The sequence below is a fragment of the Amblyraja radiata genome, chromosome 39, assembly GCF_010909765.2.
Source record: "Amblyraja radiata isolate CabotCenter1 chromosome 39, sAmbRad1.1.pri, whole genome shotgun sequence".
In the NCBI taxonomy this organism is placed as follows: domain Eukaryota; kingdom Metazoa; phylum Chordata; class Chondrichthyes; order Rajiformes; family Rajidae; genus Amblyraja; species Amblyraja radiata.
Genome location: NC_045994.1, coordinates 9,407,268 through 9,434,073, shown reverse-complemented (window position 1 = coordinate 9,434,073; position 26,806 = coordinate 9,407,268). Strand labels below are relative to the sequence as shown.

General features: G+C 46.8%; 1 protein-coding gene across 2 annotated transcripts in view; it reads left to right on the top strand.

Moving 5' to 3' along the window:
- The first annotated feature begins 2,061 nt into the window (after positions 1 to 2,061).
- Positions 2,062 to 26,806, top strand: part of slc23a2 (solute carrier family 23 member 2) — a 63,609-nt gene continuing 38,864 nt past the window's right edge. For both annotated transcript variants that reach the window (XR_004410227.1, XM_033014014.1), the window contains exons 1-3: positions 2,062 to 2,252; positions 5,592 to 5,890; positions 25,295 to 25,393. Coding sequence is in view for 1 of the 2 variants with exons in the window: in XM_033014014.1 (XP_032869905.1) it covers positions 5,783 to 5,890; positions 25,295 to 25,393 (207 nt within the window). In the remaining variant the exon portion in view is untranslated. The remainder of the gene's footprint in view (positions 2,253 to 5,591; positions 5,891 to 25,294; positions 25,394 to 26,806) is intronic.

Genomic DNA, 26,806 nt, shown 5'->3' with positions numbered 1-26,806 from the left:
ATTGATGTTATTCTTCCTGAGCACCCTCAGGAAGTGCAGTCTCTGCTGGACCTTTTTCAGCAGCGCAGAGTTGTTCACGCTCCACGTCAGGTCCTCCTCAATATGGATTCCCAGGAAGCGGAAATCCGCCACCCTCTCCACACAGTCCCCTCTGATAATTAATGGTACCATGTCCGTTTTATTCTTCCTGAAGTCTATTATTATTTCCTTTGTCTTTAAGGTGTTGAGGAGCAGGTTATTTTCTCCACACCACACTGTCAGCTGCTCCGCCTCATCCCGGTAGGCGTACTCGTCCCCCCCCGGAGATGAGTCCCACCACCGTAGTGTCATCCGCAAATTTGACAATGGTGTTGCTGTGGTGGGCGGGGGTGCAGTCATGTGTGTAGATGGTGTAGAGCAGGGGGCTCAGCACGCAGCCCTGTGGAGAGCCAGTACTGAGGCTGAGGGCCGTGGATGTGTGATGGCCCACTCTGACTCTCTGGCTGCGACCCGACAGGAAGCTATTCATCCACATGCAGGTGGAGTGTGGAAGTCCCAAGTCCCCCAGTTTGTCCACCAGTTTGTGGGGAAGGATGGTATTAAAAGCAGAGCTGTAGTCCACAAAGAGCATCCGCACGTAGCTCCCCCGCTGCTCCAGGTGGGACAGTGCAGCATGGAGAGCTGTGGCTACAGTGTCCTCTGTAGATCTATTCGCTCTGTACGCAAACTGGTGGGGGTCAAAGCTTCGGGGCAGGAGTGATGTGATATGACCCCGGACCAATTTTTCAAAACACTTCATCACCACTGGTGTGAGTGCGACTGGCCGGTAGTCGTTGAGGCTGGAGATGTTGGTTTTTTTGGGCAAGGGGACTATGGTTGCAGACTTCAGGCAGGGTGGAACAGTGGACTGGGCCAGAGACTGGTTGAAAATCCTCGTACAGACTCCAGCCAGCTGGTCTGCGCAGTCCTTCAACACGCGTCCAGAGACGCCGTCAGGTCCAGTAGCCTTCCTTGGATTGATGGCCCGCAGCGTGCGCCTCACCTCATGCTCCTCTATCTTGAGGGTTAGGCCGCTGTGGACCATGTGGTGTGATGTGGCTGTCTCGGGTGGCTCCACTTCAAAGCGAGCAAAGAACGGAGACGAGGAAACACTTTTTCTCACAGAGAGTGGTGAGTCTGTGGAATTCTCTGCCTCAGAGGGCGGTGGAGGCCGGTTCGCTGGATGCTTTCAAGAGAGAGCTAGATAGGGCTCTTAAAAATAGCGGAGTCAGGGGATATGGGGAGAAGGCAGGAACGGGGTACTGATTGGGGATGATCAGCCATAATCACATTGAATGGTGGTGCTGGCTCGAAGGGCCAAATGGCCTACTCTTGCACCTATTGTCTATTTAAGTTTTGTAGAACAGGGATATGCACTTCTGCCCACAATGTGCATGCAGAACACGAAGCCAAGACAAACTAAATCTTCTCATCCTACACATGATCCATAATCTCCCCATTCCCTGCATATTCAATGATCATGTGCACATTTGCCACAGACATTGTGGGCAGACAGGCCTGATATTGTGTAGAAAACAACTGCAGATGCTGGTTTAAACCGAAGATAAACACAAAATTCTACATACTGGAGTAACTCAGCGGGACAGGCAGCATCTCTGGTTAGAAGAAATGGGGGACGTTTCGGGTCGAGACCCTGCCTCAGACTGAAAGTCTGAAGAAGGGTCTTGACAAGAAATGTCACCCATTCCTTCTCTCCAGAGATGCTGCCTGTCCCGTTGAGTTACTCCAGCATTTTGTGTCTATCCCCTGCTTCAGACTGTTAGTCAGGGCAGAGGAAGATACAGAGATACAAGATCAGGGCCTATACAAGATCTTGTGTTGTGCTGTTCTGTGTGTACACAGTGTGGCTTGAGTTGCCTATTCCTACAGGGGGGTTTTTTAATTTTCCTGTAAAATCATGATTTCTAGAGGACTGCCTCCAGGACTTTCTGTGCAATGAACAGGTTAGCTGTTCACATCACAGGGTGACTGCAGATGGCGCTTTTTTTTTTTTTGCCAAGTGAGTGGCTGTGCATGTTTGGAAGGCGGCTGCAATTGGTTGTGTTCCCCTGTGAATGACGTTGAGCAGAGCTGGGTCGGGTGATGTCTTCCGGCTGCAAACCAGCACAGTGTAGGAACAGCAGCGGGTGAGAAGCCTGGGTTGTGGAGCCCGAGCCGGCACGGTAGCAGCCGGCAGTGAGGTTGCAGGAGCGGTGAGAGGCCTCGCTAGCAAGGTAAAGACATCTCTCTCCATGCACGGCCAGCCGGTGCAGCTGCACCACCCCCATGCAGCTCAGCTTGCATCTACCAGAGCACGCTTTACACAAGATCTTGCCCCTTCCCGTTATTTGCAGCGGCTTTCATGTCACTTTCACCCGGTTGTTGTCAGGCTGCACTGGCCTCGGCTGGGAACAACTTTGCAGACGGGAGCCTGGAGGTGGATGGGTTTGCCTCGCAAGCTTCCCCCTCTCTCTGGCCTTCATTCCTTTCACCGGCCACCGGCTCGCAGCAATTATAGAGAGCGGGAAGGAGAGAGAATGAGAGAGAAGGGGGGAGAGAGAGGGGGTGGGAGAGAGGGAAGGAGAAGGGGAGAGAGAGGAGGAAGAGAGGGGGGCGGGAGAGAGAGAATGAGAGAGAAGGGGGGAGAGAGAGAAGGAGAGGAGGGAGAATGAGAGAGAAGGGGAGAGAGAGGGGGTGGGAGAGACGAGGGAAGGACAGGGAGGAGAGAGGGAGAGAGAGGGAGAGGCGGAGAGTCGGGAGAGGAGAGAAGATGAGAGAAGGGGGAGAGAGGAGGGAGAATGAGGAGAGAAAGGGAGAGAGGGGCGTGGGAGAGAGGGAAGGAGAAGGTGCAAGAGAGGGGGGGGAGAGATGGAAAGGAGAAAGGGGAGAGAGAGGAGGAAGACGAGGGGGGGGGAGAGGTGGAGAGGAGGAGGCAGAGAAGGGGAGGGAGGGGGAGAAGAAGGAGGGAGAGGAGGAAGAGAGGGTGGCGGGGGATGAGAGAAATGAGAGGAGAAGGGTGCGGAGAGGAGAAGGAGAGGAGGGAGAAGGAGGAGGGAGAGGGGGAGAGAGAGGAGGGGAGAAGAAGGATGGAGAGGAGAGGAGAGGGAGAAGGAAGGAGAGAGAGGAGGGAGAGAGGAGAGGGGAGGGGGAGAAGGAAGGAGGGAGAGAGGAGAGGGAGAAGGAGGGAGGGAGGGAGAAAGAAGAGGGGAGAGGGAAGGAGAGAGAGAGAAGGGAGAAAGAGAGAAGGAAGGAGGGAGAGAGAGGAGAAGGAAGGACAAGGAGGGAGGGAGAGAAGGGGGGTGAGAAAAGGAGAGATTTCATAAATGGGGATAATGTCCCTGCATTGAGAGAATGACTGCGCGCTGTGAAGATGGAAGGGTTAAGAAGACAATGCCACGGATTGCAGTGACCTCCACTTTCTCCCCCCCTTCTATTACATTCATTGATCCCGCTCCCCAGTTGTCAGATCCAGCGCTTTCCCCGTTTGCTGTTAAATTGTGTTACACAAGATCTTGGCGGTGGAAGCTGTGTGGATGTTTTATAATTATTTTTTTTGGGGGGGGTGGCATGGGCTTTATTTTCATGGCGGCTTCTCGTGTGAATTTCAAGTGCTCATGTCTAAACAGCATAATCCTTTCTAAACGCGCGTATACAGACATTTCTCCTCCTCTCCCTCTCGCTAACACACACACACACACCTCTCCCGTGAGAGGGATCTGTCTTCATCTTCTCACTGTTCACTTCAAATACCTTAAATTTGCAAACTCATGCCGCCTGGTGTAACTGAGATTACGTAAATAGTGCCCAAGCAACGTGTTTGCTTTTGTTATCGGCGGCATGTGGAAGAAGGCTGAACTTTAAGAGCAGAGAACGGTTACAACACGGGAAGGTGTCCTTTTTGTCGAACAATGCTTTTTGTCGAACATCTGCCTGTACATGATTCTGTGGAAACTGGGAACTCGAGCCACACCATGTAGAACAGTCCAGCACAAGATCAGGCTCTTTGACCCACAATGTCTATGCCGGCCAACATTTATCTGCCTGTACATAATCCATATTCCTCCATTCCCTGCACACCCATGTTCCTATCTAAAAGCCTCTTAAATGCCGCTATCAAACCTGCCTGTGATGTGTGAATTGATATTGTTAAACAGACCTTTAGACTTTAGAGATACAGTTTTGAAACAGGCCCTTCAGTCCACTGAGTCCGTACCAACCCTGTACACTAACCAATGGACACACATTTTTACAATTTACCAAAGCTAATTAACCTGCAAACCTGTATATCTTTGGAGAGTGGGAGGAAACCAGAGGACCTCGGTACAGTGGGTCGAGGATACTAGGCCTTTAAGGACAGTTATTTGCTCAGATTCAGGTTTAGCAATAAAGAGTTTACAGCACAGCCATTCAGACAGTAGACCAGACATTTTGATTGAAATACAACAAACACTATTCAGAATTCAAATGATGGGGCTTACAGTCATATTTTTATGGGTACCAGCACACATTGGCATTAGAGGAAACGAAATGGCAGATAAGGTAGCAAAAGAGGTAGCAAAAAGAAGTAAAATTGATTTAAGTATTAACATAGGTAAAACTGAAATCAAAGACATTATTAAGCAAAGACTGAAGGAAAGATGGCAAAAGCAATGGGATGAAGAGCGGAAAGGACGGTGGTTCTACAGAGTCCAGAGGAAAGTGGGAGAAATGAGATGTGCAGGAAAAAACAGAAAAGAGGAGACAGTAATCTCAAGAATTAGATTTGGACACACTGGTCTGAACAGTACACTTTTTATAATAGGCAAGCATAATACAGGTAGATGTGAATACTGTGGGCAAGAAGAGACAATAGAGCATGTCATTGTACATTGTGAGAGGTATGAGGAGGAGAGAGAACGGATGAGTGAGCAGTTCAGAAAAGAAAGAATACAATTTGATTTGGTAGATATTTTGCAAGGAAGTTCATATAAGTGCTATCAAATCCTGTTGCATTTTCTTAGGGTAACCAATTTGTTCGGAAGGATATAGGTTATTAGTATATGTAATGGTGTTGTTTGATCCACACTCCATGCCAGTTGGTGGCGGTAATGCACCAAAAAAGTTGTTTGCCAACCGCCAAAAAACACCACATAGAAGAAGAAGAAGAAACCAGAGGACCTGAACTCTGCACAGACAGCAACCATAGTTAGGACCTAACCTGGGCCTCTGTCGCTGTAAGGCAGCAACTCTACTGCTTAAAACAGTCCCGCCCAGATCAGAGATGTATGAAATGTTGCTTTGTAAACTGACAGATGGAATTTTCTTTCCTTGCCTATTGTATGGTGAAATGGGGTGGAAGATTGCAACCTTCACGTGGTCCGCCTTGTTTCGACGAATGCAATCAAATAGAACAAGTTGTCATACAAGTTTAGGCTGTGCACGCCATACACAAGAAGAAGTATGGTGAAGTGATGGCATTTATTAAGATAATTGCTGGGCATAGTTTCATCTTGCCAGTCTGTAATTGCATGGTAGGCTGGTTCCAGATTCTCAAATTGAAGCGTAATCTGTTTTATTTTTTATTTGGTTTTCAGACCTAGTGACGTATGCAGACTCGTCTGGATTGTCAAGTCATGTCAGCAGAGCGTCTGATCGATACCTGACTGGCCCTGGGGGCCGGTGTGTGGGAAAACTGACCCTCCCCCCCTCCCTCCCCAGTCTACTCCCTGCTGTATTTTCGTACAAGACGCTCAACCCCCTCCGTCTATGTTCCTCGTGGAAACCGATGGGAATCGGCAGAAATACAACCACCAAAGGCAGCATGGAGCCCGGGAGCGCATCCGATAGCAAGTACGAGGATGAGAAACACTCAGCTTCATTCTACCCAGTGCCGGTAAGAGTCGACCAAGGCATCAACATGCATTCATGTTGCACCTTGCATCCACTTAAAAAGCAGCCTGAGTACGAGGCAATAAAACTTTTATTTATCCCAGGAGAGAAATTGATCGGCCAACAGTTATAAAATACAAAATACATGAAACGTGAAATGAGAGTGACGAGTGGAAAGGATTGGGGATGTGCAAAGATTGGGGGGGGGGGGGGGTGGGGAGTCAACCTACTCCACGACAGAAGGGGGGAGGAGTTGTACAGTTTGTTAGCCACAGGGAAGAAGGATCTCGTGTGGCGTTCTGTACTGAGCGTGAGGGAATCAATATTTGTCACACTGCCCTGTAACAGGGCACATGAGGGAAGGTCTAGCTGACGAGACGCTTTATAAGGAGCGTTATTGAGCAAAGGAGAGAGATTTAAGGAGAGAATTCATTGATTTTTTTTATTGAAAGATACAGCATGTAAACAGGCCCTTCAGCCCCACCGGCTTTGTGCCGACCATCGATCTCCCGTTCCCACTGGTTCTATGTTATCCAATTTTCGCATACATCCCTTCCACTTAACCTACAAGTCTGTAGAAAGAAAGAGCTGCAGATGCTGGCTTATATTAAAAGATAGATGCAAAGTGATGGAATAACTCAGCGGGTCAGGCAGCATCTCTGGAGAGAAAGGATCAGTGACATTTCGGGTCAGGACCCTTCTTCAGACTGTCGTCATCCAAGGTTTTTCCCCAGAGGTGCCACCTGACCTGCAGAGTTACTCCAGCGCTTTGTGTCGACCTACAAATCTGCACGTATTTGGGATGAGGGAGGGAACCAGAGCACCCGGAGGAGACCCACGTGGTCGCAGGGAGCACGTACAAACTCAGTGCAGACACGCCCGAGGTGGGGATCGAACCCCTATCTCTAGCGCTGTGAGGCAGTGCAGTCCTGAATTCCAGGCTTGGCTGATGAATGATTGAATGGCTGCCAGTGGTGGGAATGATTAAATTCTGACATGCGGTAGATGCCAGGTAGAAGTAGCGCAGAGATTAGACCCAGAGGGAGCAAAATACGAGCTGCTGGTGGAACTCGGTGGAGTTGGGTAGCATTTGTGGTGGCTGAAAGAGCGTTTAGATCCTGCATGAGTTCTAGTGGAGAAAGCATTCAATCCTATGTTTGGGACCTCTGTGTTTCTATGTGTGAGTGAATGAGAGAGAGAAAGAGAGAGGGGCCAACAGTGGGACACTCAATCCCCTAAAAAGAATGACAGGATCGATTCCGCTTTTTCATAGAAACATAGGAAATAGGTGCCTTCGAGCCAACACTGCCATTCAATATGATCATGGCTGATCATCTAAAATCAGTACCCCGTTCCTGCTTTCTCCCCATGTCCCTTGATTCCGTTAGCCCTAAGTGTTATATCTAACTCTTACTTGAAAACATCCAGGGAATTAGCCTCCACTGCCTACCGTGGCAGAGAATTCCACATTCACAACTCTGGGTGAAAACGTTTTTCCTCATCTCAGTCCTAAATGGCCTAATCCTTATTCTTAAACTGTGACCCCTGGTTCTGGACTCTCACAATATGGTTGTTTGAAAGAATGATATGATATATCCTCCACACGGCAGCCGTTCCCCATAAGCCAGCTACACAAGTGCAAACCCAATTGTCTTTGGCAAGATAGATGCAATGCTGGAGTAACTCGGCTGGGTCAGACACCATATCTGGATGTTTGCTGAAGGTGGGTTGTTAGCAGTCAGAAGGTGGTGGGTTCGAGACCCGCTCCAGACAACAAGCAGAAACATCATCCTCTGACACTCCAGTGCAAATCCTGTCATGACATTTTATGCCAAAGATGGACATAACATTTTCTGTGGCAATATTTTGAGGAATAGAGAGGGTTATTCTGTGATACCTGTCAATAAGTATCCCTTGATAAACATTACAAGCCGATTGTCTTGTCACTGTTACGGTGTTGTTTGTGTCAGCTTGCTGAGTTACACTGTCTGCCAACTTTTGTATGTAACACTGACTGCTTTACAAAAGCACTCTATGTCTGAAAGGGATGTAAGGACTCCAATGGAAGTGCAGCTTTTATGAATGATCCTGTGGAATGCTTTAGATAGGTGTGTTCCAAGAAGCAGCATATTTCAACTCTTAACTTCTCCCGTCAGCAGAAAATTCTCCTTGCACCACCTTTTTATTCTGATGGCTCCTTTACATTGACAGTATCTGGTAATTGTGCAGTGACAGATTCAATCGCACTCTCACAAACCACCCCCTAAGTGTCATCTTGTTTGATGTATATAGAAATGTAATAATCTCCATAGATTTTGAAATTGGGCATCATGCGAGTTGCTCCTTTCCCCTCTTTGAACTTTGATACAATGAGTTTGCTGTAGTTGTTGATCTAATCTGTGTACTTGGTGTATACATTCTGGATCTGTTTGCAGCTCGTCTTTCCGCTGAGATTTCCTTTTCTCCTGTCCCTAAATGAAAACCCCTTACACTCTTGCTTTGAAACTACAACTTCCCATTTTTTAGTATTAAGTTCAAGTTCGCATTTATTGTCACTTAATCAACTAAGGTACAGTGAAATTTGAGTTACCATACAGCCATACTAAGTGAAAAGAACAATACACACATAAAATAAAATTTAATGTCTTTCCTCCAGGCTGTGTTTCCTTCTGAATTCTCTGCCGCTGTCCCCTGTTACTCAGCAGCTTGACTATGGAGGAGATGTTTCCCTTCTAGTTTAGTTTAGAGATATAGCATGGAAGCAGGCCCTTCAGCCAACCAGGTCTGCATCGACTAGCGATCCCCGCACATGAGCACTATCCAACACACATGAGCGACATTTTTTTCCATTTACCAAGCCAAATAACCTACAAACCTGTACGTCTTTGGCGTGTGGGAAGAAACCGAAGATCTCGGCCAAAACCCACGCAGGAGAACGTACAAACTCCGTAGAGAAAGCACCCGTAGTCGGGATTGAACCAGGGTCTCCACCGCTGCAAGTGCTGTAAGGCAGTAACTCTACTGTTGGACTTGGCTGGTGATTTGCCAACTATCCTTAGAACTCTAATTCAGAGGAGCTTATAAACGCAAACTCAAGATCAGACTAGCTTGAGAGTTTTGAGACGGCACCTTCTAAGACAAATCCCCATTACGTGGGTGAATTTTGGCATTTTGATCACAGCTGGTGTTCTTTGCCTCTCCAGTTGCTATGAAATATGGATTATTCAGAACTTAATTGGGCAAAGCGATAATTAACAGCTGCTGTGTATTTAATATAGGAGATTTTCTTTTAAGTTCCACATTAAAGGTACTTTTTTCCTTTCTGCTTTGGTCTTGTTTCAACATTCTACAAATAACAACATTTCTTTAAGGCCTGCAAATGGTTGGAGACATCAGCCCTCAGGAGTCAAAATTAAGTAGCTGCAGTTTCCAAAGGAGGAGTATTGGGAGTTTAAAGAGGAGGCAAGTAGGCTCAGTAGAAAAGGATAGACACAAAATGCTGGGGTAACTCAGCAGGTGAGGCAGCATCTCTGGAGAAAATGAATAGGTGATGTCTTGGGTCGTGCCCTTCTTCAGTGGAAAGATGAGTTGATACAACTCTCTCAACTGAGGAAGGGTTTCGACAGTTGTGGGCCAAATGCAGGCAAGGAGATTAGCCACTCGGTCAGCGTGGACAAGGTGGGCCAAAGGGCCATATAGCTCCATGACCAAGAATCTATCCACTCACCTTGTCAACCCAAAACTCAAACGTGGAAAATAACACGTCATAGAAACGTAGAAACATAGAAAATAGGTGCAGGAGTAGGCCATTCGGCCCTTCAAGCCTGCACCGCCATTCAATATGATCATGGCTGATCATCCAACTCAGTATCTTGTACCTGCCTTCTCTCGATACCCCCTGATCCCTTTAGCCACAAGTGCCACATCTAACTCCCTCTTAAATATAGCCAATGAGCTGGCCTCAACTACCTTCTGAGACAGATAATTCCAGAGATTCACCACTCTCTGTGTGAAAAATGTTTTTCTCATCTCGGTCCTAAAAGATTTTCTCATCTCGGTCCTCATATGTCACATGAGGTCCAAATTAAAAAGCGATGGCTGTTATTATACATTTCACTGTGCAGAAGCCATCCTTTCCTGTATGTTTTCTGGAACGGGCGTACTGTTCAAATCCTGCTACAAATCCAGGGAACCTTGCATGCATCTGGATAAAGCATGTTTAATGGGTTAAGGTGTTGGGTTGCCAAAGAGTGTTATTTGCCCACAGCCTATTGAGTTTATTGGTTATTAATATTTAATGGTTGGGGTTTTATGCTTTTATGGTTGCTATTCAGTATGGGGCTGTCAGAGAAATCAATCGAGGACTCTGACTCGTGGAGAGCGAGACTTTATTACGTAATATCACGGAGGAACTGCCCCGAGAGACAGCTCCTTAAGAGTACAGACAGCATGAGTTTATATAATACGTAAACGTAACCACTCAGACCCATACATAGTTGAAGCAGACAATGAAAACAAATAACATTCTTAGATTCTTATAACATTATTAGAGGATTGGACGGATTAGATGCAGGAAATTTTTTTCCGATGTTGGGGGAGTCCAGAACCAGGGGTCACAGTATAAGAATAAGAGGTAGACAAAAATGCTGGAGAAACTCAGCGGGTGAGGCCGCATCTATGGAGCGAAGGAATAGGTGACATTTCGGGTCGAGACCCATCATCAGTTTGAAGAAGGGTCTCGACCCGAAATGTCACTTATTCCTTCGCTCCATAGATGTGGCCTCACCCGCTGAGTTTCTCCAGCATTTTTTATCTCTCTTCGATTTTTCCAGCATCTGCAGTTCTTTCTTAAACTTCAGAATAAGACTTAGGTCATTTAGGACTGAGATGAGAAAAAAAAATTCACCCAGTGAGTTGTGAATCTGTGGAATTCTCTGCCACAGAAGGCAGTGGAAGCCAATTCACTGGATGTTTTCAAGAGAGAGTTCGATTTAGTTCTTAGGGCTAAAGGAATCAAGGTATATGGGGGGAAAAGCCAGAACGGGGTACTGGTTTTGGATGATCAGCCATGATCATATTGAATGGCGGTGCTGGCTTAAAGGGCCGAATGGCCTACTCCTGCACCTATTTTCTATGTAACAACATCGCTCACAAAGAGACAGACGACATCTGTGCTGTTGATTCAGCAGTTAACATATAACAAATTCATGCATGCTGCTTCTCTAGTCTTGCAATAGGTGACAACAAGCAGGACTGTAAAACTTTTACAAAATTCTCTCACAAGGGCCCAGATAAATAATATTGTGAAATTGTCCCATTAATGACAACTGTGGACACATCTCTGCTTCCAGCATTTTTCTCATTGGAGATCATCTATCAAGAGAAAGTCAAGAATGTTTACTTTCTGCCAACCACATATAGGCCACAGTCCTTGATCATTCTGAGTCCTTGAAGCTCCCAATGAATGTTGACGATGTTAGCATGTGTTTTTAAACCAGTCCAAATTAATCTTTACTGAGCAAAACAAAGTGCCAGAGGAGTTCTACGTTCAATCAGTATGTGGGAATGCCACCTTTACAAACTGAAGAAGGTTTCTGATCCGAAACGTTGCCTATCCATCTCCTCCACAGATGCTGCCTGTTGTACTGAGTTGCTTCATCAGCAATTTAGTTTATTGTCACGTGTCACAATGAAAAGCCTTTGTTGCATGCGAACCAGTCAGCAGAAAAATGCATGATTACAATCGATCCATTTACAGTGTATAGATACACGATAGTGCAAGGGAAAGCCAGCAAAGTCCGATCAAGGATAGTCCGAGGGTCATCAAAAGAGGTAAATAGTAGTTCAGCACTGCTCTCTGGTTGTGGTAGGATGAAACAAGGAACTGCAGGTGCTGGTTTGCAACAAAAAAAAGGCATAAAGTGCTGGAGTAACTCTTCGGGTTAGGCAGCATCCCTGGAGAACATGGATGGGTGAAGTTTAGGTCGCGATCCTTCTTCAGACTCCACCATTTTGTTTTACTTAGTACTGAGTTTGTCATTCTATGATATGTTCCTGGCATTTTATTGATCTCGTCACTTATGGCCGTCCACTCCGTTATCACGGCCCTGAGGTCTGCATTCTCTCACTAATCTTCTCCTACCTTTCTGTTAAAAGTGTTCCTTAAATCTTACCAACACACTAATCTGAGATCTTCTGAGCACAAGTAAAGCCATGACGTTCTTTGGTACGATTTGCTATATTTAAAGCAGGTTCTTTGCTTGATTTATTTGGGTCAAGGTAGGCCCATTGCTGGACAATAGAGTCCAGAAACAGGCCCTTCGGCCAACCATGTATATGCCAACCAAATTTTACGTTCAATTATCCAGAGGCTAAAGATGCTGGTGTCCGAGGCTCTGTACCATGGTCATTTGGACCTCTAATGACAAAGTCTCGGATCTGAGTCCTTGCATCTGCCTTCCCCAACTGCCCGATCTGGTGGGGTCCACATTGTCACATGGTTACACAATCCACCTTTGCAATTCTACCTGATGTGAACAGTGACTTCGCAGCTCTTTGATAAAATGAGGAGAAAGTGCGTCTTGAGGCACAAGATAATGCAGAGGACACCACGTTAAGGCAATTGGTAACTCGAGCCAGAGCAGCCATTTTAGACCCAGAAGATTCCCGACACCTACAAGGTACTGCATGAAATGAAGGGGGTTCCAGATTCGATGGTAAATTCCAAAATGGATTTGGTATGTTGTTGACAGGAAGATAGACACAAAAAGCTGGCGTAACTCAGCGGGTCAGGCAACATCTCTGGACAAAAGGAATAGGTGACGTTTCGGGCCGAGACCCTTCTTCAGACTGAAGTAGGGTCTCGACCCGAAATGTCACCCATTCCATTTCTCCAGGGATGCTGCTTGACCTGCTGAATTACTCCAGCCTTTTGTCATTTTTTGGTGTAAGCCAGCATCTGCAGTTCCTTCCTGCACGTATTGTTGACAGGAGTTTGGAGTATGGGAATTGGTGGATAGCAAAATCAAAGAGCCAGCACCAACAAAGAGGGATGAATGGCTTGTGTGTTATAAATGATGTCTCCTGGGGATAATGAGTGGACAACCAAAGTAGAGATACTTGTATAACTCACCCATCAACAAACATGGTGGCCGCACTGCTTTAAGCGATTGATATTGATTTTATGTTTAAGAAAAATGTTGCAGATGCTGGAAAAATCGAAGGCAGACAAAAATGCTGGAGAAACTCAGCGGGTGAGGCAGCATCCATGGAGCGAAGTAATCGGTGCCGTTTCGGGCCGAGAACCTGCTTCAAATATTGATTTTATGTGCAGTGTTATCCTCCACTGCTTTGTTTCTTTGGGAAATTACCAGAGATACAGAGGGAATCTCTGTGTAAGGCAGAACTGAGCCTTTGGGGTCTGGCTCTGATATCGCTGAATAGTTTGGAGGGTCAATGTTCTCCTTCATCTGAAATTTTTGTGTAACCAATATAAGGGTGGAACTGTTGCATGAAAGCCAGTGAGCCAAGTCTCCATAGTTATAAGTAAAAAGGCATGTGTATCTTGTCACCATTTCCAAGAGGTGGTAACTGTGAAGAGCAGATAGCAATCCGCCCTTGAATTGCTGAAAACGCTACAGAAAAGTTTACGTCTGCTTATCTTTGGCACGATGAAGCAACTGTTGGAGCCGCTGCCTCTCGATGTCGGACATCCTGGTTCGATCCTGAGCTTGGCTGTTCTCTGTGTGGAATTTGCACATACTCCCGGTGACCTCTTAGGTTTCCTCCGGGTGCTCCAGTTTCCGCCTGCATCCTAAAAAGGTGCGGTTAATTGGCCTCTGTAAATTTACCCTTAATGTGCAAAGAGTGGATTAGAAGTTGCGATAACATAGAAATTGGTGGTTCAGTCCTCGTGTGTCCATGTGCAGAAAGCTCTCAACACTGGTGTGTCTAGAACATCGCCCTGTGCAAAACCACTCCACTACCAATGAGGCAGTTGTACGGGGGGGGGAGGGGGTGGGGATGGGGTTTAGACTCATACAAGCACTGACTAGTCGGGCTGAATGTGTAAGAAGGAACTACAGATGCTGGCTGAAGCGTCACCCATTCCTTCTCTCCAGCGATGCTGCCTGCCCCGCTGAGTTGCTCCAGCTTTTTGCGTCTACCTATAGATGGGCTGAAGGGTCTGCTTCCATGCTCCCGATTCTATACAATGATCAAAGCCTCGAATCTGGATCAGAAAAAATCTTTCTCTGCCCCCCTTTTTAAATCCAGTGATCCCTGACAAATTTAATGTTGATTCCTCATTAATCACTGTCGGCTACTTAATCCCTGCAAATTATTTCCACGCATGCAATGCTTAACGGTTCCACCCTTTGGTCCCACTTTGTGTTCCCCAGTGCCAGCAGTAATTTGCAGTAAGTGATTTTAACACGCCATGTAGCACAAAGAGAGACACAAAAAGCTGGAATAACTCAGCGGGTGCTCTTATCATCTTTGGGCAGCATCTCTGGAGAGAAGGAATAGGTGACGTTTTGGATCAAGACCCTTCTTCAGAAACAGAACGGTATGGCAGCAGCACTACCTGCTGTACCTCTGTGCCGTTCTCATGACTTGCCGTGATGAGGGGGAATCTTATAGAAACATATAAAATTATAAAAGGATTGGACAAGCTAGATGCAGGAAAAATGTTGCCAATGTTGGCGAGTCCAGAACCAGGGGCCACAGTCTTAGAATAAAGGGGAGGTCATTTAAGACTGAGGTGAGAAAAAACGTTTTCACCCAGAGAGTTGTGAATTTATGGAATTCCCTGCCACAGAGGGCAGTGGAGGCCAGGTCACTGGATGGATTTAAGAGAGAGTTAGATAGAGCTTTAGGGGCGAGTGGAGTCGAGGGATATGGGGAGAAGGCAGGCACGAGTTATTGATAGGGGACGATCAGCCATGATCACTATGAGTGGCGGTGCTGGCTCGAAGGGCCGAATGGCCTCCTCCTGCACCTATTTTCTATGTTTCTATGCTTCACTGCAGGTCCAAGGTGCAGACCCTGGTGCTGTAGTGCCAAACAGGTTGGTATAGTTAAGAGATACAGCGTTGAAACAGGTCCTTCGACCCAAGAAGTCCACGCCAAGCATCGATCACCTGCCCACTGGTTCTGTCCTACACACTAGGGACAATTTACAGAAGCCAATTAACCTACAAATCTGCACGTCTTTGGAATGAGGGTGGAAACTGGAGCACCCGGTGAAAACCCACGGGGTCACAGGGAGAACTTGCAAACTCCATACAGACAGCACTGGGGGTCGGAATTGAACCAAGGTCTCTGGCACTGTAAGGCAGCAACTCTACCGCTGCCCCCCTGTGCCGCATATCTCACAGCCTCTGGAAGATGGCTCTGCACAAATTGACGTCGCAGTTCAAAGCACCTCTAAAGTATCTTATTGTTAAGGGCTAGACGATAGCACGAGATTGTGGAGAGCACTCTGTGATTACGAGTCCTTGCTTTGAGATGTTTTCAAAGAGGTTTTCCCTGTCGTGGAAGCTGCAATGCTCTGATGTTAAGAAGAGAAAGTAAAGCCTTCTCGTAGATGAAGGGAACATGTACAGGACCACCCATGTACAGTGGCTTGCAAAAGTATTCATACCCCTTGAACTTTTCCACATTTTGTCACGTTACAACCACAAACGTAAATGTATTTTATTGGGATTTTATGTGATAGACCAACACAAAGTGGTGCATAATTGTGAAGTGGAAGGAAAATGATACATGGTTTTCAAATTTTTTTACAAATAAAAAACTGAAAAGTGTGGCGTGCAAAAGTATTCAGCCCCCTTTACTCTGATACCCCTAAATAAAATCCAGTGCAACCAATTGCCTTCAGAAGTCACCTAATTAGTAAATAGAGTCCACTTGTGTGTAATCTAATCTCAGTATAAATACAGCTGTTCTGTGAAGGCCTCAGAGGTTTGTTAGAGAACATTAGTGAACAAACAGCATCATGAAGCCCAAGGAACACACCAGACAGGTCAGGGATAAAGTTGTGGAGAAGTTTAAAGCAGGGTTAGGTTATAAAAAAATATCCCAAGCTTTGAACATCTCACGGAGCACTGTTCAATCCATCATCCGAAAATGGAAAGAGTATGGCACAACTGCAAACCTACCAAGACATGGCCGTCCACCTAAACTGACAGGCCGGGCAAGGAGAGCATTGATCAGAGAAGCAGCCAAGAGGCCCATGGTAACTCTGGAGGAGCTGCAGAGATCCACAGCTCAGGTGGGAGAATCTGTCCACAGGACAACTATTAGTCGTGCACTCCACAAATCGGGCCTTTATGGAAGAGTGGCAAGACGAAAGCCATTGTTGAAAAAAAGCCATAAGAATTCCCGTTTGCAGTTTGCAACAAGCCATGTGGGGGACACAGCAAACATGTGGAGGAAGTTGCTCTGGTCAGATGAGACCAAAATTGAAGTTTTGGCCTAAATGCAAAACGCTATGTGTGGCGGAAAACTAACACTGCACATTACCCTGAACACACCATCCCCACTGTGAAACATGGTGGTGGCAGCATCATGCTGTGGGGATGCTTTTCTTCAGCAGGGACAGGGAAGCTGGTCAGAGGTGATGGGAAGATGGATGGAGCCAAATACAGGGCAATCTTGGAAGAAAACCTGTTAGAGTCTGCAAAAGACTTGAGACTGGGGCGGAGGTTCACCTTCCAGCAGGACAACGACCCTAAACATACAGCCAGAGCTACAATGGAATGGTTTAGATCAAAGCATATTCATGTGTTAGAATGGCCCAGTCAAAGTCCAGACCTAAATCCAATTGAGAATCTCTGACAAGACTTGAAAATTGCTGTTCACAGACGCTCTCCATCCAATCTGACTGAGCTTGAGCTATTTTGCAAAGAAGAATGGGCAAAAATTTCAGTCTCTAGATGTGCAAAGCTGGTAGAGACATACCCCAAAAGACTTGCAGCTGTAATTGCAGCGAAAGGTGGTTCTACAAAGTATTGACTCAGGGGGGCTGAATACTTTTGCACGCCACACTTTTCAGTTTTTTATTTGTAAAAAAATTTGAAAACCATGTATCATTTTCCTTCCACTTCACAATTATGCACCACTTTGTGTTGGTCTATCACATAAAATCCCAATTAAATACATTTACGTTTGTGGTTGTAACGTGACAAAATGTGGAAAGGTTCAAGGGGTATGAATACTTTTGCAAGCCACTGTAGCTGACATCTAAGGCATGTGGTTTTCTGCTATGTGTGTGATAGGCAATTGGGAAAGGTGTGTCGGTTGGTGGTTGTTATCTATGCGGAATTGGTGGACCAAAATTGCAGGCTCATGCTGTATCTCTATATGACAGAGTTTCAGGGTGATTGTATGTGTTGCGTGATAATGGGGAACTAGGTCGATATTTGGGTTCCCACTAGATTAATCTGCCTCCGATAGTCGGGCGGGGAAGAATATAACGTCCCTGATGTTCCCCCTGAGGTTTTTTTTGTGGGGGAGATCCTGGGCAAGGCTGGTGACTTTAGGGCATAATGGCAGCTGGACCAGGCTTCGGGAACTTAGAGGGGGGACACCGGAAAGGGCGGGCGGTATCGATGGGTGGATTGTCTTAGATGGGAGGGGAGAGAGCGCAGTCTTGGAGGTGGAGAGGAAGGAGGAGGAGAAAGGGGCAAAGTGAGGTGTGCGGAGGTCGAAGAATCACTGAGGGGAACAGGATGAGGTAAAGGGGGTTTGTCCACGATTTGTGTCCGAGTCTTCACACCTTTGCATCAAGACGCAGTCTTGGAGAAGCACGGTGGCGCAGCAGTAGAGTTGCTGCCACACAGCATCGGAGACCCGGGTTCGATTCTGACTATGGGTGCTGTCTGTACGGAGTTTGTACATTCTCCCCGGGATCATGTAACATTCCTCCATGTGCTCTGGTTTCCTCCCTTATTCCAAAGCCGTGCAGGCTTGAAGGTTAATTAGTTTCTGTGAATCCTCCCTAGTGTGTAGGACAGTACCAGTGTTGGACTGGTCATTGGTTGGCATGGATTCGATGGGCCATAAAGCCTGTTTCTATGCTGGATCCCTAAATCATAAAGACCTTGCTCTGTCAATAACTGGTGTGCAGTGACTGCCTCGTGCTCAAGGGAGGTAGCAATCATTGCGGTCAGGCAGAAAAGGAATAGCTGACGTTTTGGGTCGAGACCCTTCATGCAGACGTCAGAAGAAGGGCTTCGACCCGAAACAACACCTATTCTTTTTCTCCAGAGATGCTGCCTGATCTGCTGAGTTACTCCAGCATTTTGTGTCTACCTTCGGTGTAAACCAGCATCTGCAGTTCCTTCCCGCACAAGCTATCATTGAGGCCGTGGCATTGCATTGGAGGGAGAGGTTGTGAGTGTTTGGAGAGAGTTTGTGAATGTTCACAAGTTATAGGAGTAGAATTAGGCCATTCGGCCCATCGAGTCTACTCCACCATTTAATCATGGCTGATCTCTGCCTCCTAATCCCATTTTCCTGCCTTCTCCCCATAACTCTTGACACCCGTTCTAATCAAGAATTTGTCTACCTCTGTCTTAAAAATATCCACTGACTTGACCTCCAAAACCCTCTAGGGCAATGAGTGCCACAGATTAACTATCCTCTGACTAAAGAGGTTCCTCCTTTCTAAAACAGCGCCCTTTAATTTTGAGGCTATGACCTCTGGTCCTAGTCTCTGCACTAGTGGAAACATGCTTTCCACATCCACGCTATGCCTTTCATTATTCTGTGAGCTTCAATGAGGCCCTCCCCCCCTCGTTGTTTGTTGAAACTGGTGCTGAAAGGGTTGGTTCCCTCTCGTTGTCCTCAGAACTTTGCAGTTCAGCAGACTTCCTGAACCCTCCCCCAATTTGTTCCACGTTCCCAAGTCTTTAGATTAAAATAGCTGACTCGAGCTTGTGGTCATGTGCCAGCCGACGCAGCATGTTGTACGCAGGCTACGCTTTGTGGTTTCTCTTTCCCCAGCCTGGGAATGAAAACTGCTTTCACTCTACCACTTATGGTAGTCACATCATTGGAGACCTGTGGTTTCCGTTGGGTATACCGAGTGTTGGAAATGACTCACATCCGCGCTGAATGAATCCTTAAAAGAAAAACCAAGTCTTGTGAAGGGTTTCGGCCCGAAACGTCGCCTATTTCCTTCGCTCCATAGATGCTGCTGCACCCGCTGAGTTTCCCCAGCAATTTTGTGTACCTTGTGAAGCATAGATCTGTTCCCATTTGTTTTAAAGTGTAGAACAAGGGGTCACAGTTTAAGGATAAAGATAAGGGGAAATCTTTTAGGACCGAGATGAGAAAAACATTTTTCACATCTCTAGAATTCTCTGCCACAGTAGGTAGTTGAAGCCAATTCATTGGCTATATTTAAGAGGGAGTTAGATGTGGCCCTTGTGGCTAAAGGTATCAGGGGGTATGGAGAGAAGGCAGGCACAGGATACTGAGTTGGATGATCAGCCATGATTATATTGAACGGCGGTGCAGGCTCGAAGGGCCGAACGGCCTACTCCTGCCATTATTTTCTATGTTTCTATGTAGATTGGAAGGATATTTTGTTGATAGCTTCTCTTCTGTTGTTTGTCTTGCTCAGCAGCAACACTCAACTACCTCTTCAACAGTGAAGCCACGTGAGCCATCAGTGCAATAAAAAGATAGACACAAAATGCTGAGGTAACTCAGTGGGTCAGGCAGCATCTCAAGAGAAAGTGGATAGGTGACATTTCAGGGCCGCGTAGGTGTTAGTGTGCGGGGATCTTTGGTCGACACGGACTCGATGGGCCAAAGGGCCTGTTCCGCGCTGTATCTCCAAACTAAACTAAACTAAACTAAAAAGGATAGACACAAAAAGCTGGGGTAACTCAACGGGACAGGCAGCATCTCTGGAGAAAAGGAATGGGTGACGTTTCGGGTCGACACCCTTCTTCAGTCTCAAACTAAAAACGGAAGCCATTTTGGCCTATCTAGTCAATGCCAGCTCACAGAGAAATCCCATCCCACTAATTGTTGCCCGTAACTTGTTCTTCCCATATTTCCGTCCACTCCCCTGAATTTTACTGTCCACCTCCACGGCAGTTATTCTAATAACCTGCACACATTTGGGACGCGGGAGGAAACTAGAACTCCTGGAGGAACCTGACTCAGTCACACGGAGAACATGCAAACTCCAGGTTGGCAGCACTAGGGTGGCGCAGCAATGGAATTGCTGCCTTAAAGCACCAAAGACCTGGGTTCAAACCTGACTAAGGGTTCTGTCGGTTCGGAGTTTGTACATTCTCCCTGTGACCATGTGGGCTTTCTCCGTCCATGTGTTCCGGTTGTAAAAACCTGCAGGTTTGTGGGATAATTGGCTTCTGTAAATTGTCCAGAATAAAGCCGCCAAGAGTGGAATATTTTTGGTTTGGGATGTTGCTGGGTGATTTTTGGAATGCTCTCGGGAGATAAGCAAATGGGAATGTACAGCGAAAGAAATGTACAGCGCAAGAGGCAAGAACTAAATTAATGGTGCTCATCCTCATTGATACAGTGCCCTCCATAATGTTTAGGACAAAGACCCATCATTTATTTATTTGCCTCTGTACTCCACAATTTGAGATTTGTAATAGAAAAAAATCACATGCGATTAAAGTGGACATTGTCAGATTTTATTAAAGGGTATTTTTATATTTTGGTTTCAACATGTAGAAATTACAGCTGTGTTTATACATAGTCCCCCCATTTCAGGTCACCATAATGTTTGGGACACATGGCTTCACGGGTGTTTGTAATTGCTCAGGTGTGTTTAATTACCTCATTAATGCAGGTATAAGAGAGCTCTCAGCACCTAGTCTTTCCTCCAGTCACCTTTGGAAACTTCTATTGCTGTTTATCAACATGAGGACCAAAGTTGTGCCAATGAAAGTCAAATAAGCCATTATGAGACTGAGAAACAAGAATAAAATTGTTAGAGACATCAGCTAAATCTTAGGCTTACCAAAATCAACTGTTTGGAACATCATTAAGAAGAAAGAGAGCACTGGTAGAATAGAATAGAATAGAATAGAATGCTATTTATTGTCATTCAAACCTAGGTTTGAACGAAATTCCATTTCTACAGTTTTTTACATTACAAAACAATCCAAGACCCACACTTAACACAGTTTACATAAACATCCATCACAGTGAGTCTCCAACATCGCCTCACTGTGATGGAAGGCAAAGTCTTTATCTCTTCCCTTTGTTCCTTCTCCCGCGGTCCAGCAGTCCAACTGCAGTGTCGAGTGTAGGGGGCGCTGCTCTGGCAGCAGCCATGTCAAGCAGCTCGTCAGTTTTTCAACTTTTTTAAATTTTTTTAGTATGTTTTAAAGTCTGTATTTAATGTTTCTTCGTGTGTTTTGTGTGGGGGGTGGTGTGGGGGGGTAAGGGGGAAACCGCTTCGGTCGCCTCCTCCACGGAGAGGCGACCTTTTCCAGGTCGCCTCCCCCGTGGCCTAACATCAAGGATCGACGCGGCCTTTCCCGGAGACGCGCCCGGGGCTTCAGCGGCGGGCGCAGCGTGGACTCTCGGCGTGGAGCGGGTGAGCCCTCGCTGGGGCTCGCTGGAGGGGAGCGCTCCGTTTCGCTGGCCCGGGGCAGCCGGCAGCCGGCAGCCTGAAGCCGCGGTCTGCAGAGCTCCAGCTGGTGCGGCGTCTACAGCCCGGGATCTCACGTTGGGGACCCGGGGGAAGAAGAAGCCATCACTGCCGGCCCGCGGCCAACTTCTACCGCGGGTCTGGCATGGACTTACCATCACCCCTGGAGGGGAACTTCGACCGCCGGCCCTGCAGTCTACGGTGCTTCTGGCTGCGGCGGGGACTTTAAATCTCGACCGCCGGCCTGCGGCCTACAACAACTTAAAGCCGCGGTCTCCGGTGAGGAAGAGCCGATCCTGGACTGACTGGACTCTGGTCCTGACCACGGGGGGGGCGGAAATGGAGGAGGACTGGCCAAATGTTGTGCCTTCCACCACAGTGATGAATGCTGTGGTGGATGTTTGTGTTACAGTTTTATTGTGGTTGTGTGTTCTTTATTATTGTATCGCTGCAGACAACTCAAATTTCCACCAGCCTGGCTGTGTGGCAATAAATTATATCTATCTATCTATCTAACTGGGGCTCCGATGTTAAAGCCCCCGGCGGGCGATGGTAAGTCCTGAGGCCGTTTAAGCCACGCCGGGCGATGTTAGGCCCCGGCTCCATGTCCTTAAACCCGTGATTCCAGCGGGAGAAGTCGCTGTTGCGGAGCTCGGAAAAGCGGTCTCCCACCAGGGACCTGCGAGCTCCCGATGTTCCCGTCCACCGGGTCTGCGGCCGGTGCCTCCGAACTCCAAAAGTCAGGTCGCAGCCGCACGCCACCACAGCTCTTCCCGCTCCGAAGTTGGCCAGCTCCGCGATGTCAGTTCCGCAGGCTCTGCAACTGGAGCCCCCAGGTTAGTCCCGGCCGGAGGTCGCCGCCGGCTCCATGATGTTAGGCCCAACGACATCCGAGACCCGACAGGGAATAGTCGGGTCCCCGCACAGGGAAGAGATTAACGGTTTCCCCCACAGCCTCCCCCCACCACCCCCCACATATACACAGCTAAAAAAATAATAAAAACTGACTCAAAGACATACATTTAACAAGACAAACAAAAAAAAAAAGACAGACGACTGTAGTCGAGCCGCTGCCGTTAGGCGCCGCCACTCCCACTCCCACTGGTGAGCTTACTAATCGCAAATGGACTGTCAGGCCAAGGAAGACCTCGACAGAAGATGACAGAAGAATTATCTCTATAATAAAGAAAAATCCCCAAACACCTGTCCGACAGATTAGAAACGCTCTTCAGGAGTCAGGTGTGGATTTGTCAATGACCACTGTCCGCAGAAGACTTCATGAACAGAAATACAGAGTCTACACTGCAAGATGCAAACCACTGGTTAGCTGCAGAAATAGGATGGCTAGGTTACAGTTTGCCAAGAAGTACTTAAAAGAGCAATCACAGATCTGGAAAAAGGTCTTGTGGACAGATGAGATAACTTGTATCAGAGTGATGGCAAGAGCAAAGTATGGAGGAGAGAAGGAACTGCCCAAGATCCAAAGCATACCGCATCATCTGTGAAACACGGTGGTGGGGGTGTTATGGCCTGGGCATGTATGGCTGCTGAAGGTACTGGCTCACTTATCTTCATTGATGATACATCTGCTTATGGTAGTAGAATAATGAATTCTGAAGTGTATAGACACAAGTTCAAGTTCAAATAAAGATCTGCTCAAGTTCAAACAAATGCCTCAAAACTCATTGGCCAGCGGTTACAGCAAGACAATGATCCCAAACATACTGCTAAAGCAACAAATGAGTTTTTCAAAGTTAAAAAATGGTCAATTCTTGAGTGGCCAAGTCAATCTGAAACCAATTGTGCATGCCTTTTATATGCTGAAGAGAAAACTGAAGGGGACTAGCCCCCAAAACAAGCATAAGCTAAAGATGGCTGCAATACAGACCTGGCAGAGCATCACCAGAGAAGACACCCAACAACTGGTGATGTCCATGAATCGCAGACTTCAAGCAGTCATTGCATGCAAAGGATATGCAACAAAATACTAAAAATTACTGCTTTTATTTACATGACATTGCTGTGTCCCAAACATTATGGTGCCCTGAAATGGGGGGGACTATGTATTAACACTGCTGTAATTTCTACATGGTGAAACCAAAATATATAAAAATGGCCTTTATTTTAATCTGACAATGTGCACTTTAACCACATGTGATTTTTTTTCTATAACAAATCTCAAATTGTGGAGTAAGAGGCAAATAAATAAATGGTGGGTCTTTGTCCCAAACATTATGGAGGGCACTGTACGTGATCAAATCACATCCACTACATTCTAGAATGGAATTTTGTCGAAGATGGGCGATTATGATTTCACTATTGGACAAGAACTGGCTGAAACAATTTAGATATTACGGTTGGTTATGTGCTGACCAGTGCAGGATCCTGTGAGCTACGATCCAGCACTTTAACTAACTGCCCATTTTACCGTGACATTAACCTTGGGTTTAATACTCCTTCAGAACAGGGCTTGCTAGGTTGGGGACCTAACAACCTAACGGTATCAACATTGAATTCTGCAATTTTAGATAACCTCTCACAACTTCTTCCCACTCATCACCTCCCCTGTGCCCCGCCTGGACTGGCACCTATTTCTCCATCCCTCTTCCCACATTCCTTCCTCTGGCTTCACAATTTGCAGCTCTTCAATCCTCTTGTTTTACACCTTCTGTTTTTAATCTTTCTTCCAACCATTTGCCAATCAAACCAACCCAACCCCCAATGCAGTCAGTCTGATGAAAGCGTCTTGGCTTGAAAAGTCACCTATCCATATTCTTCGGCGATGCTGTCGGATGCAACACAGCACTGTGTTCTTCTTTTGTAAACCAGCATCTGCAGTTGCCGTGTTTCTGTAACTTGGTGGCAAGTTGTAGATCTGCTCCCCTTTCCTCCACGAGTGGCCAGAAGCGAAAGGTAGGCACCATAACATGCCAAGTTCAGGCAAGAGGTTGGCCTCTTATCAAAAGAGGGAATCATCGAAGAGCTGTCCTTTCTTCTTTGAACAACCTGCCAGGTCACAATACCTGTCATATCCAACCAGTTTCTGTTGGCTTATTATAGGTGTAGTTGAATGGATCGATCCATAAATGTCGGGCTCTTTGCAATACTACATACTGGCAATAATATAATCCGTGTAAAGGACCGAAGATTCATAGAACAGGAATAGGCCTTTCCCCCCCACAATGACCATGCCAAACATGATGCCAACTTAAACTAATCTCCTCGCACATAACCCATACCTCCTCATTCCCTGCACTATCTAAACGGTACCATCGTATTTACCTTCAGTACCACCACCACCACCAATGTGTTCCACGCACCCCACCAAACTATATATATTAAAACAAATACGCTTCCTCTACATATTAATATAAATTTCCCCTCTCATCTAACAGCTTCTTCCCCCTCTGTTATCAGGCTGCTGATCGGTCCTTCCATAAACTGGGGTACTGTCAGATTCACCTCTATCCCATTGTGGGCATTGGAATTTGTCTATGAAACTGATGCGCTACAATGCCGAGTGCTATATTCTGCACTCCGTAGCTTCCCTTTGCTCTACCTATTGTGCTTGGATTTGACTTGACTTGTATTTATGTCCAGTATTATCTGATCTGATTGGAAAGCATGCAAAACCACACACTATACTCCGTCTCGGTACGCATGACACCAATAAGCCTAAACCGTTCCTGGCGCTTTAGGACCTCCGTCCGTCGCTTTGCTTCCACCCTCTTCTGAGTCCCTGTCTCTCGTTGCTCCTCTTAGGTGGTGATGAACGGTGCGGTTCCAGCGAGCAGCGAGCAGGACACGGAGGTCACCGAGCTGATGGCGGTGTACGGCAACGAGAACAGCTCTCCAGAGAAAGTAAGAGTTGTTCGAGCGCGGTGCTAACACACTGGCCTCCATAACCATGTCCAAGTCGCCTGGCGGCTTGTTAGATTTAAAATTGGTCAAGATACCTTGCCGTGGGTATTGAGCTTACATTATGACCGGTGGAGACGGGATAGTTGTTACTCTGGTTATATTGTGTAGGAAGGTACTGTAAATGTAGGTTTAAGCCGAAGATTTAATCAAACACCGGCGGTGGAGCCAGCAATGGCTGCCTCGCCAGCAGCTTAGTCCTTTCGCCCTATTTTGTTATTTTTAGTGTGTCTAATTGTATGTTTTAAATGTTTCTTAGTATGTCTTATGTGGGGGAAACCATTTTTCAGTCACTTACCTGGACGGAGATACGTCTTTTCTCGGTCGCATCTTCGCCCCCCCCCCCCTCGCGGCCTACTAACTGGATTGGCGCGGCCTTTCCTACTCGGAGACCGGCCCAGAGCTTCAGCAGCGACGCAGCGCTGAATTCCCATCGCAGAGTGGGGCGATGCCTTGCCGGGGATCGCCTGCCTGTGTTGGAGTTCCGGAGTGTTGGGCCTGATGACTTTAACACACCGTGGAGCTGTGGTTTGCGGAGCTTCCAGTCGTGGGCGCTACACTGACTTTAACATTGTGGAGGCCTGGGATCTTTTGCTGAGGGTCGCCAGTGTTGGAGCTCCGCCCAGCTCGGCCTATGGACTTCGGAAGTCGCGGTCTCCGGTAAGAAGCGGCCGATTCGGAAACTCCAAGCCGCGAGTGTGTTCCAATCAGTTCCGATCATCCCGGCGAGAGGGTTCGAAGGCCCCGACTGCGGATGAACAAAGAGGAAGATGACTGAACTTTATTGCCTTCCCTCACAGTGGGAAACGTTGATTCCGCTGTGGTGGATGTTTATGTTAAACTCTATCGTGTATTGTCTTATTTTTATTCATATGGCTGCATGGCAAGTCAAATTTCACTGTACCAATTGATGCATGTGACAATGAATGTGAACTTGAACTTGAAACCGAAGATGGACACAAAAAGCTGGAGTAACTCAACTGGACAGGCAGCATCTCTGGAGAGAAGGAATGGGTTACATTTTGGGTCGAGGCCCTTCTTCAGAGTCTGGTTATATTGATTGACTCCAGATAGGCTGCATCCCAGATAGGCTGCATCCCAGAGTACTTAAGGAAGTAGCTCCAGAAATAGTGGATGCATTAGTAATAATCTTTCAAAACTCTTTAGATTCTGGAGTAGTTCCTGAGGATTGGCGGGTAGCAAACGTAACCCCACTTTTTAAGAAGGGAGGGAGAGAGAAAACGGGGAATTACAGACCAGTTAGTCTAACATCGGTAGGGGAAACTGCTAGAGTCAGTTATTAAAGATGGGATAGCAGCACATTTGGAAAGTGGTGAAATCATTGGACAAAGTCAC